Source organism: Microcebus murinus, chromosome 10 (genome assembly GCF_040939455.1).
Source record: "Microcebus murinus isolate Inina chromosome 10, M.murinus_Inina_mat1.0, whole genome shotgun sequence".
NCBI classification, from domain to species: domain Eukaryota; kingdom Metazoa; phylum Chordata; class Mammalia; order Primates; family Cheirogaleidae; genus Microcebus; species Microcebus murinus.
This window is the reverse complement of record NC_134113.1, coordinates 48454093-48472229: the sequence shown is the minus strand read 5'-3', so window position 1 is coordinate 48472229 and position 18137 is coordinate 48454093. Positions and strand designations below refer to the sequence as shown.

At 37.8% G+C, this 18137-nt stretch overlaps 2 protein-coding genes across 12 annotated transcripts in view; one reads left to right on the top strand and one right to left on the bottom strand.

The window, feature by feature from the left end:
- Window positions 1-18137, bottom strand: part of PPHLN1 (periphilin 1) — a 187887-nt gene that overhangs the window by 115246 nt on the left and 54504 nt on the right. The window contains exon 1 of one of the 11 annotated variants that reach the window (XM_012745016.3): window positions 3893-3996. The exons of 1 other annotated variant lie outside the window; for it this stretch is intronic. Coding sequence is in view for 8 of the 10 variants with exons in the window: in XM_012744924.3 (XP_012600378.1) it covers window positions 2975-3014 (40 nt within the window). In the remaining 2 variants the exon portion in view is untranslated. Of the gene's footprint in view, window positions 1-2974; window positions 3486-3892; window positions 3997-18137 lie in introns of those variants that run through there. 9 more of the 11 variants (XM_012744432.3, XM_012744924.3, XM_012744788.3 and 6 more) reach the window with 9 other exon arrangements.
- On the top strand, window positions 3996-16785 carry ZCRB1 (zinc finger CCHC-type and RNA binding motif containing 1). Its single transcript, XM_012745481.3, has 8 exons — window positions 3996-4200; window positions 6636-6721; window positions 8218-8246; window positions 11156-11267; window positions 11609-11716; window positions 15099-15211; window positions 15307-15382; window positions 15835-16785. Exons 2-8 carry the CDS (start codon window positions 6638-6640, stop codon window positions 15964-15966), a joined length of 654 nt encoding a protein of 217 aa, XP_012600935.1. The 5' UTR covers window positions 3996-4200; window positions 6636-6637; the 3' UTR covers window positions 15967-16785.

The window sequence follows — 18137 nt, the reverse complement described above, 5'->3', positions numbered from 1 at the left end:
GCATGACTAACTTCCTCACCCTTCAATGTCACCTTCTTCATGTCACTTACTGCCAGATCTTCTTAATCTTGCTATTGTGTTAGAGCACTAGTCATTTAAGATACTATATAGTTTACATTTAATGCATATTATTGGTCCCTCACTACTAGAAATATGAGCTACATGAAAGTGGGGATATGTTGTTCATTGATTAATATTAAGAACCTAGAACAATCTGTACAATGCATGTGCTCAGTATTCAGAGGTTATTAATATTCTAATTTTCCATTGGAAATGTTTGAAATTCCAGACAACTAAACTAAAAATAACTTTTAGAACATAATTAGTTTAGGTTTTCAAAAAAAACAACACTGATGCCAACTAAAATGGTCAAAACAGAGCAAAGTATCTACTAGAATTCAGCATTGTTCAGTGCTCAGGGAGAGATAAATGCAGGCAGTGGTAAGTAAAGAAAGCCTTTAGGAAAGCTAAGAAAATGTAAACACAATCTTGAGAGACTGCTTAAATGTAGATGGACAATAGTGAATAGCAGAATCAAAAAAAAAGGCAAAGGCAGTAGGGAAGACAAAGTGCATGAGAAAGAAGATAGAACTGAGCAGAGCAAAAGATTTGCACTGCAAGGGAGTGGGCAATCAACCTACACAGATGTTCAAGGAGCATTCATTCCCTTCCCTATATGCAAGAATTTGTGTAATACACTTTCAAATTATATAAACTCTTTCCCACACAACCCTAATGTGAGATACTGCCTCTCACATTCCAGATAAAAACATGGAAGCTCTAAAAGCTTAAATCCCAGAGCCAAATACAGGCTGAGGTCAGACTCAGTCTTGCATGACTTTAAAGCCCAAGCTCTTTCCATCATTACTACACTGCTTCACAAAGGACATAGGCAAGGACAGAGAGAACAGATTCAAGGGTTTTAAATGGAACAAAAGCAAAACACTAGACAAGAAGCTTCTCACTGCAGGCTCTTAAGCCTGGAAACAAACAAGGTAAGGGGAAAAATGTCATTCCAGAAGACAGCAGTAAGTAACAGTGATTACAGCAGAAAGAGGCTAGAGGCAAAGAGACCACTGTTTCCTAAAACGTTTTGAGCACTTTTAAGGTACTGCATGCTCTACTGGCTTCACAAGTCACTTTACTTTTCAATGCTTTAATAATTTTTATAATCCCGCTTTACTGTATTAAATATTTAGTAGGAGATTCCTGATTATCTATTATAAGTGATCAATTAACTGCAAATTATACATGTAAATAAAAATGCTAGATGTTTGCCTATGTATAATTTAAATCTTATTTCATAACCAAATGGAGGTTAAGGTCTTAACTGGTAGCCTCCTGCTGGTGTTTTACCCTCTATTTCACTAGAAAAGGATATTCATCAACTTGTTAATGCATATTCATAATGTGAAGTTTCTGTGATCAAGAATCCAAAGGTTTGTAATTAACCATAATAAATCCACACTTCTCTGTCCTCTATATGCCTCCTTTTACCATTTCATCTAACCCACCTATTCTCCCCAAAAGCTTCATTCATGCTAGTCTCCTCACTGTGCCACAGAGTAACATACACTACCCTGGAGTTGTTTATTTTCCAAACTGGAATATCTCTTTCCATTCTCTCATTCACACAAGAATCCAACAAGGCTCAGCTCAAAATCATTATTCTACACAAAGCTCATCATATGAACCCTACAAAACTTAAAACAGACTGCAAACTGGTGACTGATAGAAGTCACGTGTAACTTGTATTTGGCCCTTGTCTTTTTTTTTCTTTCCTTTTTTTTGGAGAAAGAGTCTCCTCTGTTGCCGGGGCTAGAGTGACATAGTGTCTGCTTAATTCACAGCAACCTCAAACTCCTGGGCTCAAGTCATCCTTCGGCCTCAGCCTTCCAAGTAGCTGTGACTACAGGCATGCATACCATGCCTGGCTAAATTTTTCTGTTTTTAGTAGAGACTGGGTTTCGCTCTTGTTCAGGCTGGTCTCGAACTTCTGACCTAAGGTGATCCTCCCACCTTAGCCTCCCAGAGTGCTAGGATTACAAGCATGAGCCACTCCACCCGGCCAGGCCCACGTCTTTTCAAAGCACAATTTAATTCCACTTACAACATTTAAAAACTGTATTCTCAACTTTCCTTGAAAAAAGTAGATGTTCTGGCAGCACTGGGCTCACATCCTCACACAGCCACAATCAGCTGTAGCTAAGTGGCAGCTCACCCCTTCCACAGGTTTTTAAATATTAACTGCCTGACCTGAGACCATTACCTTCAGCACCTACAATAATTCAAGAAATACCTGACTGCCTTGTTATATGCCAGGAACTGTATTAGACACTGGAGTTACAAAGATAGACAAACATGATCCCTCCTCCCACATCCTGGCTTAGTAGGGAAAGCAAAGAGACAAGCAATTAGGACACAAGTAATGAATGCTATCAGGAAAGTATAGGCACTTAAGAGCACATGGCAAGGATACCTAACTCTACCTGTGGAAGTTAGTGAATACACCTCAGATAAAGTGACAGCTAAACTCAGATCTTTAACAAGAGTAGGAGTTATCCAGAAAGAATTAGGAGGGGACAAGGAGATCAAATGTCCCAGAGAAAGAAAAGAGCCTTTGCAAAGACATTTGAAGGGAGAAAAAAGTATTGTGAGAAAGTGAAATCAGTTCAATATGGCTACAGCCACGCTCAAGCTTAAAGGTAGGTGTCAGAGAATGGGCTCAACTGAAAACAGCTAGCAGGAAAAGCCATGTGTTAGTTATGGTGAGAAGATGAAAGAGAATTTCAGTAAAGAAGCTGAATATGTAAAAGAGTTTGTTAAGTAAGGAATACAAGTTTCAGAGAGCAGATGCGGTATTGAGGAGTGAGATGGGAAGAAAAGGAGAAGCAGTGATAGCCTAAGTCAAGGGGGAGGAGGCACTAAGCAGCACGGGGATGAGGGTATAGCATAGAAGAGCAAAGGGGCTTACATCTTGGGCGGTAACCAAGGATAACAGGGATGTGAAGCATGGTAGGTTTGGCTGGCCACAAGTTTGCCAAGAGAATTAGTCTCAGCGGTCCCCTGGCGGACGCGGACGCGGAGGCATTCAGGCCTCTCAAAATTCTGCTGCGCCCTGGTAGTATTGCGCTTCCGTCTCTCTAGAAGACATCGGCTTCAGTCGGGATTCATTGTGCAGGCTCCGCAAGAGGCTCTGGGTTCCAGGCTGCTGGCACGCAGGCTCCCAGGGAGTGGTTAGAGGCCTGGTCTGTGTGTGCTGGTGGGTAGAAGTTAAGTATAAACTACCTTGCATTATTTTCTGATTTTTCTGGAGGAATGATGGGACTGTTACAGCCCCTTAGAGAAAAAGCAGTGCGTGCCCATTATAGACTTACAGGAAGAAAAAAGGTGCCAAGAAGTTAAACATTTGTCCATACCAATACTCAAGATGAGTCATTTTGTGAATCCAACTCTCCCCAAGTTGGCCTTGACTCCCCAACTAGACTGAGATCTCGCCGGTGGGGGGGGGGGGACAGGGGACTGTTTTGCGCTTTTTTTTTTTTTTTGTAGCTCCCAACGTGCCTAATACCGGCCTGAGTACGTTGAACTCATTCAGTAAAATTACTGACTTCCTGACTGGTCTAGGGTCACTGAAGTTACCTAGCTCAGTCTTCTTTTTGCATGTTAAGGCGCTGAAGAGAAGCGAACCTGTATCTTAGACTCAACACTTTTCTTTATTCCAAACTCCACTGCGTCTCTCCACCCTCAACCGCATGGGCAGGATTGTTGCACGATTCCAAGGCGGCAGGAGTCTCCAGAACCCGCCACGGAAAACTCCCGCCCGCTCCCCCAGGTGTGGCAGCCCTGGAGCCCGTCCCATCTGCCTCTTGTAAAGGTAAAATGCGCTCACCGACTCTGGGCCACCGGGAAACCCGTAAACGTAGTCGGCCGCTCGCCGCCGTAATCCCAGGTAGGCACTTCCGGCGCACTCAATGACGTGAGCAAAAGCGCCCGCCTCTGGGCCCGCCTCCGGGGCCCAGGTTTTTCAAAACCGAGAAGAGGCACCAGCTGAAGCTACGATCTCGCCTCCGCGCCTGACCCCTCCCAGAACCGGTGATGCCAAGGCCTCAGCGAGGGATAGGGAAGAGTCGGGGTTGAGCCCCAAGGTGAGCCGAGGGCTCGCGCTCTTCTGGCCTCCTGGACCCGCCCCACCTGAAGGTAAACGCCTCCTTAGCTGCGGCCTTTTTTCCTGCGAGCTCCCTCCCCAGACCCGGTAGCCAAAACCATTTCCCCCTTTCTCCCACCACCCTTTTTATTCCCGGACTTTAACCTTTGCTTGCCCTCAGATTTCTCACCAGAACGTCTAACGTATAGTTTCAAATGAGAAACTTTTAAAAAGCGACGTATCGACGATGTTGAGTTCTTAAAGTTTTCTAAATGATTCCCCCAGAACACCAAGCATCAGGCAACTTTCTCATTACTTTGCAAATTGGCATGCCTTAGAATCAGTATTTTGCCATTTGTAGTAGTCCATATCCCCATCTCAAATACCACACGCGCTTTTTAAATCGGAAATTTGAACTTAACGGTTGAGTTTGATACAGTTTTCACGGATAATTTGCTGAATTTGTAAAATACAGTGTGAAAATTACGGATTACATTTGTAAACTTAAAAATATAGGCCACGCGTGGTGGCTCACACCTGTAATCCTAGCATTCTGGGAGGCAGAGGCGGAAGGATCTCTTGGGGCCAGGAGTTCGAGACAAACCTGAGCAAGAGTGAGACCCCATCTCTACTAAAATTAGAAAGAAATTAATTGGCTAACTAAAAATATATAGAAAAAATTAGCCGGGCATGGTGCCACATGCCTGTAGTCCCAGCTACTCAGGAGGCTGAGGCGGAAGGATCGCTTGAGCCCAGGAGTTTGAGGTTGCTGTGAGCTAGGCTGACGCCAGGGCACTCTAGTCCAGGCAACAAACAGAGTGAGACTCTGTATTAAAAAAAAAAAAATATATATATATATATATATATGTCAATATCCTTTTTCAATGCACTGAATCTATTTAAATAATGCATCATTTCAATATTTGGCAATACTATGCAAAATTAATGATTCAAAAAAACTTCACATTGTTCTTGTTAGGCTAAAATTTCCTCTTAACACCACTCCTGGGAAATATAGTAAGGCAGCCAAAAAAGGTACCAAATCGCAGTATAGTCATTCACAGCATAACCATGTTTAGGTCAATGAGGAACCGCATAAACCGTGGTGGTAAGATTATAATACACTGTACTGTATTTTTACTGTACCTTTCTATGTTTAAATACACAAATACTTACCAGTGTATTACAATTACCTACAGTATTCAGTACATATGCTATAAAGGGTTGTGGCCTAGGAGCAATAGGCTATACTGTCTAGGTTGCATAAATACACTCTATGATGATCACAGGACCTCGAGATCACCTAATGACAAATTTCTCAGACCATATCTCCTTTGTTAAGCAATGCATGACTGTGTATTAGCAAAAAAATCAGTGGCAAAGATTCTTTCAGACGCCCAGGCTCTTTCTGACCTGGGTGGGCAAGGTAGTGTGTACATATCTGAAAGCACTTTTTTGCTCTTATGCTGAGGGAATGTTAAGAGTAGTCTCATGGCCGGGCGCGGTGGCTCACGCCTGTAATCCTAGCTCTCTGGGAGGCCAAGGCGGGCGGATTGCTCAAGGTCAGGAGTTCAAAACCAGCCTGAGCAAGAGCGAGACCCCGTCTCTACTATAAATAGAAAGAAATTAATTGGCCAACTGATATGTATATAAAAAAAATTAGCCGGGCATGGTGGCGCATGTCTGTAGTCCCAGCTACTTGGGAGGCTGAGGCAGAAGGATCGCTCGAGCCCAGGAGTTTGAGGTTGCTGTGAGCGATGCTGACGCCACGGCACTCACTCTAGCCTGGACAACAAAGCAGACTCTGTCTCAAAAAAAAAAAAAAAAAAGAGTAGTCTCATGATTTTTCCTTCATCTGTTTAAAATTCCCTTCTCTGTACACACACAGGCAGGCACTGAAAGGGTTAGTGTAAAGAATCTTCTTGAGGCCGGGCGCGGTGGCTCACGCCTGTAATCCTAGCACTCTGGGAGGCCGAGGCGGGCGGATTGCTCGAGGTTGGGAGTTCGAAACCATCCTGAGCGAGACCCCGTCTCTACTAAAAATAGAAAGAAATTAATTGACCAACTAAAAATATATATATACAAAAAATTAGCCGGGCATGGTGGCGCATGCCTGTAGTCCCAGCTACTTGGGAGGCTGAGGCAGGAGGATCGCTTGAGCCCAGGAGTTTGAGGTTGCTGTGAGCTAGGCTGACGCCATGGCACTCACTCTAGCCAGGGCAACAAAAGTGAGACTCTGTCTCAAAAAAAAAAAAAAAAAAAAAAAGAATCTTCTTGAAAGAAAAAGGACTAAAAAATTCTTTTAAGTGATGGCTGGATAAAAGGAATTCCTTAATTCACCCAGCTGGGGTCATTGTTCCTACCTTCCTAAAACATAAGGTGTATAAATCTGGCATAATTAAATCAGTGATTGTCAGTACTGTGTTGATTTTATTTGGACTGAAGAATACCTGGTTGAGATTGCTTATGGGTTTGTTTTCCTTTTTAGAAATGAGTGGTGGATTGGCTCCAAGTAAAAGCACAGTGTATGTATCCAACTTGCCCTTTTCCTTGACAAACAATGATTTATACAGGGTAAGTAAATTTTAGTATTTGTACGTTTATCTACTGAATTCTCAATTTGAGATACTGATGTAGCTTAAGCAAACAGTTCTCCCTGGCAAAATTCTCAATAAGTACATTACAATGCCCTTAAACCATCAATACCAAAGACCTCTATAGCAAACATAAGTGAAAAAAATTAGAAATTTGTAATTTCCAAAGAGAATTTACAGTGTCTTTATAGAGAATGGCAAGTTCTTTGTAAACACAGAAGACAGAACTAGTGTTAATGAACTGGGAGCAACTTGTGTACAGGTACTAGAGACACATCAGTGAACAAAAAGATAACAGTCCCTTTTGGCACTCACACAGTACAGCAGGAGAGAGAAACAATGCAAAATATTAAAAAAATCAAATTATATGTTACATACTAAGGAGATGCTAAAATGTTAGATACTAAGGAGGCACCTGTATTATTTTTAATACAGCAGGAAAGGAGGGCTATTAAATGGTAAGCTGGGAACAGAAGTGAAATGTTATATAGGGTGGTCAGAAAGGCCCTTCTTGAGAAGGTGACCTGAATAAAGACCTGAAGCAAGTAAAAGGCAGCTGTACAGATGTCTGGACGACAAGCATTTCAGTAGAAGAGGGGTAATCAGAGGTGAACACGCTTGGGATGCCTTTTAGAGCCTGTATAGATCATGGTAAGGACTCTGGCTTTCACTAAGATTGCTTAGGGTCAAGATGTAGAAGTAAAAGGGGAAAGGGCCAACTATAAAGTACCACCAGCATATTAATGGTGGCCAGAGAAAGGAGACTGATGGAAATGATATTTCATTGTAAAAGCTTTTTTGTTTTTATCTGTTTTGTTTATTTGTTTTGAGACAAGGTCTTACTGTGTCACCTAGGCTAAAGTACCATAGCATCATCACAGCTCACTAGCCTCAAACTTCTGGGCTCAAGCAACCCCCCTGCCTCAGCCACCCAAGTAGCTGGGACTATAGGCATGTGCCACCATGCCTGGCTAATTTTTCTATTTTTTGTAGATACAAGGTCTTGCTATATTGCCCAGGCTGGTCTGAAACTCCTGGCCTCAAGCAATCCTCCCACCTCAGCCTCCAAAAGTGCAGAGATCACAGGCGTGAGCCACTGTGCCGGCCTGTTTTATTTTATTTTTTTTAAGCAGTCTAAGGATCGGTCTTCCTAAAAACACTGATCACTTAATATGGTAGAGGTAGGATAAAAATAGTGATATTCTACAACATTGAGATTTGAAGCATAGATTTAGCTGGTGCTATGGTGAAATTGATAGTTGCCATGGATATACCTCAGGAACATAGGAATATGTATGCCTTAGATCTACCACTCACGTAGAGTGTTTTTCTCTGTATCCACTCCATTGTCAGAAATTTAGAACTGAAGCAGTATGTATAAACTATAACAAAAGAATTTGGTCTTTATATACAACTGAAAATGTAATGTTTTTTATGGTCTTAAATTGTAAATTAATATGTGGTCTTTTGTTTCAGATATTTTCTAAGTATGGCAAAGTTGTAAAGTAAGTATTCACATTAAATTTTGAAACTTCATTTAAAATTACATCTGAATTGGTTTCTCCATTACTTTTTTTTTCTCCATTACTTTTTTAATGACAGGTTTTTAAACTTGACATTATATCATAAATGTCTTTCCATGTCCTATAAAGATATGTCCTCATATCAAATGGTTTCATGGTTTTCCTTTGTATATCATAATTTATATAAACAATCTTTATAATTTCTCACTGTACTACTAAGAACTAAAACTAATTCTGTTATTCAATGTAACACATAAAGGCTCTGACTAAAATATTTTGATGACTAAGAGATATGTTATCAAGTACACTATAAAAGGATTGCCATTTATCAAATAGTGTAAAGACAAATGTTTTAATGCATATAACTTGCAAGCACTTATGAGGCTGATAAATAGAAAACATTCTCTGCCTTCATAGAAAGCTTAGATATCATTGGAGAATTAGAAATTTACAAAAATGGTAATGGATGATAAAAGCAATTGGGGCTGAGAATTAAGAAAGGATATGGTTCTAGAGCCCAGGAAAAAAAATTTAAAAAAAAAAAAAAAAGAAAGGACAAAAAGAACTTGAGGTTTTCATATTCAATTCACTATTTTAAAATAGATCAAGCAACTATATTATGGGGCAATGAAGTAAAAGCAAGATATTGTCATTCTATCTTTTAACCAATGTATATCTTCTAATCAATATATATTCTGGTATAAATTTAAAATCTCAAGAATTTAGTGCATATTTATCTTCACTAGTTATTTTTCTCCTAGCTTTCCATAAATGGGTGTTAAACAGTTGATGTTTATTTGCATCTTGAAATTATTAAGTTAGTTAATTTTGCTATTAAAAATCAAATATGGGCCAGGCGCGGTGGCTCACGCCTGTAATCCTAGCACTCTGGGAGGCTGAGGCGGGCGGATTGCTTGAGGTCGGGAGTTCGAAACCAGCCTGAGCGAGACCCCGTCTCTACTAAAAATAAGAAATTAATTGACCAACTAAAAGTATATATACAAAAAAAATTAGCCGGGCATGGTGGTGCATGCCTGTAGTCCCAGCTACTCGGGAGGCTGAGGCAGGAGGATCGCTTGAGCCCAGGAGTTTGAGGTTGCCGTGAGCTAGGCTGATGCCACGGCACTCACTCTAGCCTGGGCAACAAAAGTGAGACTCTGTCTCAAAAAAAAAAATCAAATATGATTCTGGGTAAATTTCTGGGTCTTTAGATTTTGAACAGTCATCATCATCATCAGTCAAAACACTAGTAATGATGGATGATATATAACACTTAAATGAATACATACATATGCTAGGAATTGTTCTAATCTCTTTAGGTATATTATCTCATTTAATTCTCACAACTGCCCTTCAAGGTAGGTACTGTCATTATCCTAATACTATAAATGACAAAACTGAAGCCCAGAGTAAACCTAAGGTCATATTGCTAGTTAATGATAGAGACAAGATTTGAATCTAGCAGTCTGATTCCAACCATCCATGTTCCAGTTTTGTGAGTTGACTTAATAATGTCCAACATGGCATTTTCCCCCTCTATTACAGACTCCAGAGTTAAGTATTGCCTTTAACTCTCCTATCTTTTTACCCCCCTTTAAAAGTCTGGAACAATTATAAGGAATATAGCCTACCCCCCATTCTTTTTTCCCCCTAATTTTATGTTTTTCTGATGTTTCCTCATTATTAGACTCAGGTTACATGTTCTTGTCATACTGCCCAAATGATGTGTTCTTCTCAGCGAACCACATCTGGATGCATACACCAGCCATCTTTCCCTCACTTATGATACTAATTTTCATCACACAGTCAAGGTGTTGTCCAGTTCTTTCACTATATTCTTTTTTGCCTTTGCAATTAATAAGCAGTCCATGGGAGACACTCTAAGACCATACAAGTATCCTGCTCCACAAAAAAATTTCATTTTAGATTTAGCACTTGTTGATGGTTCTTGCCTGATCCAATCTTTACCATGATTATTGCCAAATGGTGTTTTTTTCATCCAACTCCAGCACTCCTTACATTCACTAGTCATCCCTTGGCATTCTGCTGTAAGCAAGAGCCCTCCCTTCAACCCCAGTTATTTGTCTGTTAGCATTAAGATTTATGAATTCCTACTTTTTCTGTGGTTTATAATTTATTACTGGTACTTAATTATTTTGGCACTCAAATTGTCCCAAATTTGACCAGTGGGAGCTCCTTCCCACTGGCTTCTGTATTCTTCTGCCCCATCATTTCTTTCTTTTTCATTCTTTTTTATCTTTTATCTGCCCCTCTTCAGCCTTGGAATCAGCCATTTCTGCAAACAGCCCTGTCAAACACTGTTTTTAAAGCATATTAAATGGCATGTGGTGAGCAAGGGCCTCCAGAACCAGGGATGTGTAAGGGGCAGGTGAAAGAGCAGGCTCTGCTCTAATTACTGTTCCTGTCACTCATGAACAACAGGGTGGGATGGCCAAGAACCAGTAAACTTAATACTCTTTAGGAGAATATTAAGAATACAATCAGATTCTAAAACTTGGAAAAATAAGTAATTCATTTTACTTTTTGTGTAGAGAAAATACCTCAGTTTTGCTTGCAAGGTGAGGGAGTTAACTTGGAAGAGGAATTACTCTTCAAGATTCCATTGTCTCTATAATCTCTTTACTTCTCCTTTCAACCTCTGATTAACTCCAATCATAGCTGTGCTGGCTTGTGTTAAGTTAGAATCATACTTTCTCATTCTCATTCTTGATATCCCATGACTTTGAAGAGATAGCTGATTTTTTTAATGTATTAATTTCTCTTTATTAACTTTTTATTTAGCCATTTCTAAAAAAACTTTAGTTTTCTAAGTATTAATATCTGTTTTATTTATCACTGCCTCTATTCTAACTATTTGTTTATGATTTAAGGGTTACTATAATGAAAGATAAAGATACCAGGAAGAGTAAAGGGGTTGCATTTATTTTATTTTTGGATAAAGACTCTGCACAAAACTGTACGAGGGCAATAAACAACAAACAGGTAAGCCACTCATTCCCATCAAGGTTTTTCAACCCAAAAGGCTTTGTGCTCAGCCAGGCCAAAAATGTGGGGATGCCATGGATGGTCAAGTCTGATGTATATCAGATTCTGAGGGTGTCTAACTTAAGGGAAAGAGGCCAAAGGTGGAGGGGGTTCCTAACACATTGGAGGACTCTAAGGAATAAGAATACTACAGAACAATTTATCACACCGAAGTGGCAGTTGCTAAAATAGTCCAAAAATAAAATGGAATTGAAGATTTGAAAAAAATGGGATCAAAGAACTAGTTTTAGTTTTTAGTGAAATACATCCTTCTGCATTTACATTTTTCTCTGGTTTAGTTATTTGGTAGAGTGATAAAAGCAAGCATTGCTATTGACAATGGAAGAGCAGCTGAGTTCATCCGAAGGCGAAACTACTTTGATAAATCTAAGTGTTACGAATGTGGGGTGAGTAAACCTAAAACTTAATGGAACTTTCCATAATCTACTTTAAGGTATTTTTCACATCAGTCTTTTATTTGTGCTCACCAAAACTAAAACTTGTTTTATTTAGGACTCTAGATTCATCTAAGTCAATGGAAATGTAGTATATAGAGATAACCTGAGAAGTCGTATTTTCTCTAGTCCCTAAATCTTTGAAAATGGTTAGTTTAAAAAGTGTTAGACTAATTACTTATACCATTGCCTTGAAAGATTTTAGTAACCCATAAATTATCATTAATAGGATATTGCCTGTTTCTGTAACATTTTGCCAATAAGTGTTACAATTCAGTACCAATATTCACATGTGACCCATCCTCTATGGGATATTGTGTTTCAAAGTTTTTTATTTTTTCTTCCTGTTAGTACTGCTAATGTTTTGTAACTGAATTATATCCATCCCCAGATTTTTTTACCTAGTTCTCCTCATTATCTGTCATTATCCATTAAAGTTTTGGTGATTAGGAGGCATATACAACCACAGAACAACTTTGTACAAGGCCTATAATGGTACTAAGAGAATTTCAGTCTGGGTCTCACAGCTTTCAATTTCTAAAGTGACTATATAAAATACTTAAGAAACACAGTCCAGAGGTATCAATGGGAAGCTAGGGAGTAAATTACTGAGAGACATTGTCCTGGCTACAAAATCACATGGAAGATACAGGAAAATGGTTTGGCATCCTTTCCCCAAATGCCACTCTCTACCTGCTCCCAATAAAAAATATAAAGGTAAATAGATGAGGCTAGATGAGGTGGCTCACGCCTCTAATCCTAGCACTCTAGTGAGGCCGAGGCGGGAGGATTGCTCAAGGTCAGGAGTTCGAAACCAGCCTGAACAAGAGAGAGATCCCATCTCTACTAAAAAGAGAAAGAAATTGAACTAAAAATATATAGAAAAAAATAGCTGGGCATGGTGGCACATTCCTGTAGTCCCGGCTACTCGGGAGGCTGAGGCAGGAGGATTACTTGAGCCCAGGAGTTGGAGGTTGCCATGGGCTAGGCTGATGCCAGGGTACTCTAGCCCAGGCAACAGTGAGACTGTCTCAAAAAAAAAAAAAGGTAAACAGATGAATAGAAAAGTGAGCAAGCAGTGGCCTGGATACAGAATAATTCTGTCAATTCCTGTGATTCTAAAACCTCTTATGTAAATGTTTTAGAAACTGTTTCAAAGTCCTGAGTTTTATAAAAGAAAGGAAAGGAGAGGTAGCTATGCTCAGATTCTTATGTATCCTGATAGAGTAAATATTATCTGAGAAATTCTGGATGAATCTGTTAATCTATCCCTTTTGGTTTATGGATCCATATATTTGTTATATTTTGTACATTTCTATATTTCTTTACTTTTTACCTCCCCCAAAACTGTTTACATTTATTTAACCTGGTTATTTCACTATAAATTCTCTTTTTATATGGGATATGTTAACATTTTTGGTATAACATTATTCCAAAACACAATTTGGGAAATGCTTCTCTAACTGTATATTCTCAGCAGTTCATTAACAGTAAGTAACATCTTTGAAGTTGACCCATGTGCTAGGTATACAGAGTCTACAATCGATTTGATGCTCTGTTATATACACTTGAAAACATGATTATTTTTCTCTTCTATTGTTTTAATCTTGGCTCAGTCACCACACCCCACTCCAACATAATACATCTTAACTTGGCTGGGCACAGTGGCTTACATGCCTGCAATCCTAGCACTTTGGGAGGCCAAGATGGGAGGATTACTTGAGACCAGGAGTTCAAGGCCAGATTAGGCAACATAGCAAGATCCCATCTCTCCAAAAAATGGAAAAATTTGCCAAGTGGCATGTGCCTATAGTCCTAACTACTCTGGACACAGAGGCAGGAGGATTGCTTGAGCCCAGGAGTTTGAGGTTACAGTGAGCTATGATCATGTCACTGCACTCTAGGCTCAGATGACAGAGCGAGACCCTGTCTCACCCACACACAAAAAAAAAAAATTAGGCCGGGCGCGGTGGCTCACGCTTGTAATCCTAGCACTCTGGGAGGCCGAGGCGGGCGGATTGCTCAAGGTCAGGAGTTCAAAACCAGCCTGAGCGAGACCCCGTCTCTACTATAAAAATAGAAAAAAATTAATTGGCCAACTAATATATATATATAAAAAAAAAAAAAATTAGCCGGGCATGGTGGCTCGTGCCTGTAGTCCCAGCAACTCAGGAGGCTGAGACAGCAGGATTGCTTGAGCCCAGGAGATTGAGGTTGCTGTGAGCTAGGCTGACGCCACGGCACTCACTCTAGCCTAGGCAAGAAAGCGAGACTCTGTCTCAAAAAAAAAAAAAAAAAAAAAATTAGTGAGCTAATATACAAATTATAATTCTCATTTCTTAGGTTTTACAGCTTGATGTTCTAATTCATTATAATAGGCTAGTCCATCCAAGCACATCTGCCACTTGAAAAAAAAATAAATAAATAAAAAAATATATATATATATAATAGGCTAGTCCAGCATTGTCAAATAGGAATATGAATATAATGCAAGCCACATATGTAATTTAAATTTTTCTAATAGCCACATTAAAAAAGAAACAGGTAAAAATTAACATCTTTTATTTAACCCAATATGTATCAAAAATTTTGTGATTTGAACATGTAATTAATATTCTTAAAAACTGAAGTTTTTAATTTGTAGTCCCAAGAAGTATAAGGTTTCCATTTGGAAAATAAAAATTACCTATTTTGAATTAAAAAAAAAATTGAGGTTTTTTACATTCATTTTTCACATTATCTTCAAAAATTGAATGTGTATTTTACCTTTACAGTGCATGTTAATTTAGACAATTTCTCAGTAGCCACATGTGGCTAGTGGCTACTGTAATTGGATAGTATAGGTGTAGTCTAGATATGAAAGGAGAAAAAATGAAAGTAATTAATATGAAAAGGGAAGAAGGAAAAAAATTTTGTTTTTAAACAGAATGTTAAACAGCATCTTGGAAATGAACAGGAATAGTTTTATCCCTATTTTATCAAATAATTTAAAATTTTTATGTTTAGAGTAGATGATTCTACTAATTTTGAATTCTAAATTTTGAATTGTTTTATACCTTGAATCTTGAGACTTGAAAGTGTTTTAAGGAAAGACTACTTATTTATGTAAAACTACTAAAACTGTACAAAAACTCCCTAATTGTTAAAGTAAACTTAATTGTAGTTATATCACAGATTCTTCCTTCTAAATATGTATTAAAGTAGTGTATTTTATCAATTTCTTCTATATATTCCCAATACTAGAATATTCTTTTTCAATTCTAAAAAACTTATACCAGACATATTTCTGTAAATAACAAATATTTTTCCTTTCCTTTTTAACGGGAAACAAAAGGAAAGTGGTCACTTAAGTTATGCCTGTCCTAAAAACATGCTTGGAGAACGTGAACCTCCAAAGAAGAAAGAAAAAAAGAAAAAGAAGAAAATTCCTGAACCAGAAGAAGAAATGTATGTATATCTACTCTTGCTAAGTACATTATTATGCTGCTTTTGTCTTTTTACTCGTAGTTAATTACGTTCCAATCTTTTTTTTAATAATTTAGTGAGGAAGTAGAAGAAAGTGAAGATGAAGGAGAAGATCCTGCTCTTGACAGCCTCAGTCAGGCCATAGCATTCCAGGTACTAGATTGTTTTTTTAAAAGGCACATGATAGCTGCCTTGGGTTAATCGTTTTATATTCCTTGCTTGCTTTATTGATCATCTTCTCAGGGCAACCTCTGTCTTTCCCCTTCAACCCCTATTCTTTAAGAGAGAAGCTGTTTCTCTAAGATCCTTAGAGTAGTGTGCATGAAGAATTTCCATTAGTTCTTCCTAGATTTTCAGAGCCCCACAACACTTTATATCTTAATCTGGAGTTTAGCCCAATTTTTTAGAAATTGCCTAGGATAATTTTGAGTAACATTGTGAGACTGGGACAGAACTTAGGGGGCTCAGGGATATCTTATTGTCTGCATGGCCTGGGAGTGTGGTTAGTGGTGGCATTTGTGGTGTGTTTTTGCCATGTTTTTAATGCACCATAAATAACATTAAACAGGTTCCTGATTTTGTTTTGTTTTCTCATCACATTCCAGCAAGCCAAAATTGAAGAAGAACAAAAAAAATGGAAACACAGTTCAGGGGGCCCCTCAACATCACATGATTCAAGACGCCCAAGGATAAAGAAAAGCAAATATTTCAGTGATGAGGAAGAACTCAGTGATTAAAATTATATTTATTATGTAAATATAATTAAAATTTAAAAAGTCTTGGAGTACAGAGTTCAGTTGGGGACTAAAGATTACTTTTAGAATTTGAGTATGTGAATACTTAATGCCAAATAGTTTTTTTACTGACAAATAGTTCATAGGAAATTAAAACATAATTTTAAAGTATCATGTTTCTATCTGGCCTCAGCACACTGATAAAAATAAAGATTTGCTAGTAACAATCTTGAAAAGAGCTAATTTTAACAAAAATAAGGAAACTTAATATTGTCATAGGAATATTATTGTCATCCCAAGAAAAAATATAGATATTAAAAAGATTTGAGTTCATTATAAAAAGCTTTATTCACGTTTGATTGGTTTACATGAAGACTTTTGAAATAAATTTAATCTTTAAAACAAAAATGTCATAAAGACTGAAAGGTTGAATGATTTATTGTTAATAATAGTATCAATAAACTTTTCAAGAGAATTTTGTCTTTAAATAATGTTGTCATCTTATTTCTTGTAGCGTTATCCCAATCTGAATAAATTGTAAATACCTATAAAATAAAAAGTAAAGTAGCTCTAAAGGGATTGTAATCAGACACAGCAGTTATTTGTCTGCCCTGCCTACAGCACCAAATTCCTGTCCCTAGAAGCAACTACTTGTAACTTCTTTAGCTGTTTCTTTTCATATGTACAAACATATTGCTAAATAAATACATATACTTACATATATTTCTGTCACTTAATTCATAAAGGTTAGATAAAGGAGGATTTTTCAACTTCTTATACTCCCCTTACCTTCCTCTATCTTCCTAATATGACCATGGTATAACTTTTGGTTAAATCCCTATATATATATATATATATGTATATATATTTTATTACCATGTATTAATAAATTTTACTTTTGAGACAAGGAGTGTGCTATGATTACATTTTTCTTAGAGCTAATAATTGTCTAATTTTATTCATGTATTACATTTCTTTGCATATATGACTAAATCTTCCCATACTATCTATAGGTGGTTACATGAAAATGAGATTATGGAGCCTTTAATTTTCTACTTTGTATATTTATATACTGTTTGAATACTTTGTTAGAAGAGCATTCATTTATTACTTTTTTAATTACTAAAAGCAATAAAAATATTTCTACTTTGAAAACTACAATGACAATGCAAAAGCACCCCCAGCAAAGAATCTTTTAGATCTCAACAAACCAGACAGAGAATGACTGAGTACAGAACTCGACTTTCTGTTTACCCATTAGTCAAAAATACCACAAAAATTTGAAAGCAAAGAAAAAAATTGGGAATAGATTTGCCACAAAATACTATACATAAAACTTTATACGAATACTTAAAAACACAGACTCTAATAGAAAATGAACTAGTGACATAAACAGAACATATAAAAAAATAGTAAATAAAGTAAAATATTTTTATTACTTATTAAAGAAATCTGTGACAACCAGGGATACATTATTTTTTACCTATTTAGGAAAAATAACATACTTCAGTGTTGATAAAAATGACTTAATACTTTTATAAATTGGCTCATTTCTGAAGGGTTATTTAACAATAATTGTCAAATGGTAAGTATGTTCTATTCTTTAAACCAGAAATTACATTCTGTTTTATCCTAGGCTTCTAATCAGAAATGCAGGTATTTGTAGACAAAGAGATACATTATTTAAAATTCAAAACAAATCATTAAATGTCAACAACAAACTAATTAAAGCATGATATATTCAAAATGATAGATTACTGGAAAGCATTAAAATGTTTCAAAGAATTTTCGTATGGAAAATATTCTGGATATAGTATCAAGTATAAAACACTTGCTGTATATGGATATATATATGGATGGGGAGAAAAGCTCACTCTAGTGATTAAGAGTATACTCTTTGGGCCGGGCGCGGTGGCTCACGCCTGTAATCCTAGCTCTTGGGAGGCCGAGGCGGGCGGATTGCTCAAGGTCAGGAGTTCAAAACCAGCCTGAGCAAGAGCGAGACCCCGTCTCTACTATAAATAGAAAGAAATTAATTGGCCAACTGATATATATATAAAAAATTAGCCGGGCATGGTGGCGCATGCCTGTAGTCCCAGCTACTCGGGAGGCTGAGGCAGAAGGATCGCTCGAGCCCAGGAGATTGAGGTTGCTGTGAGCTAGGCTGACGCCAC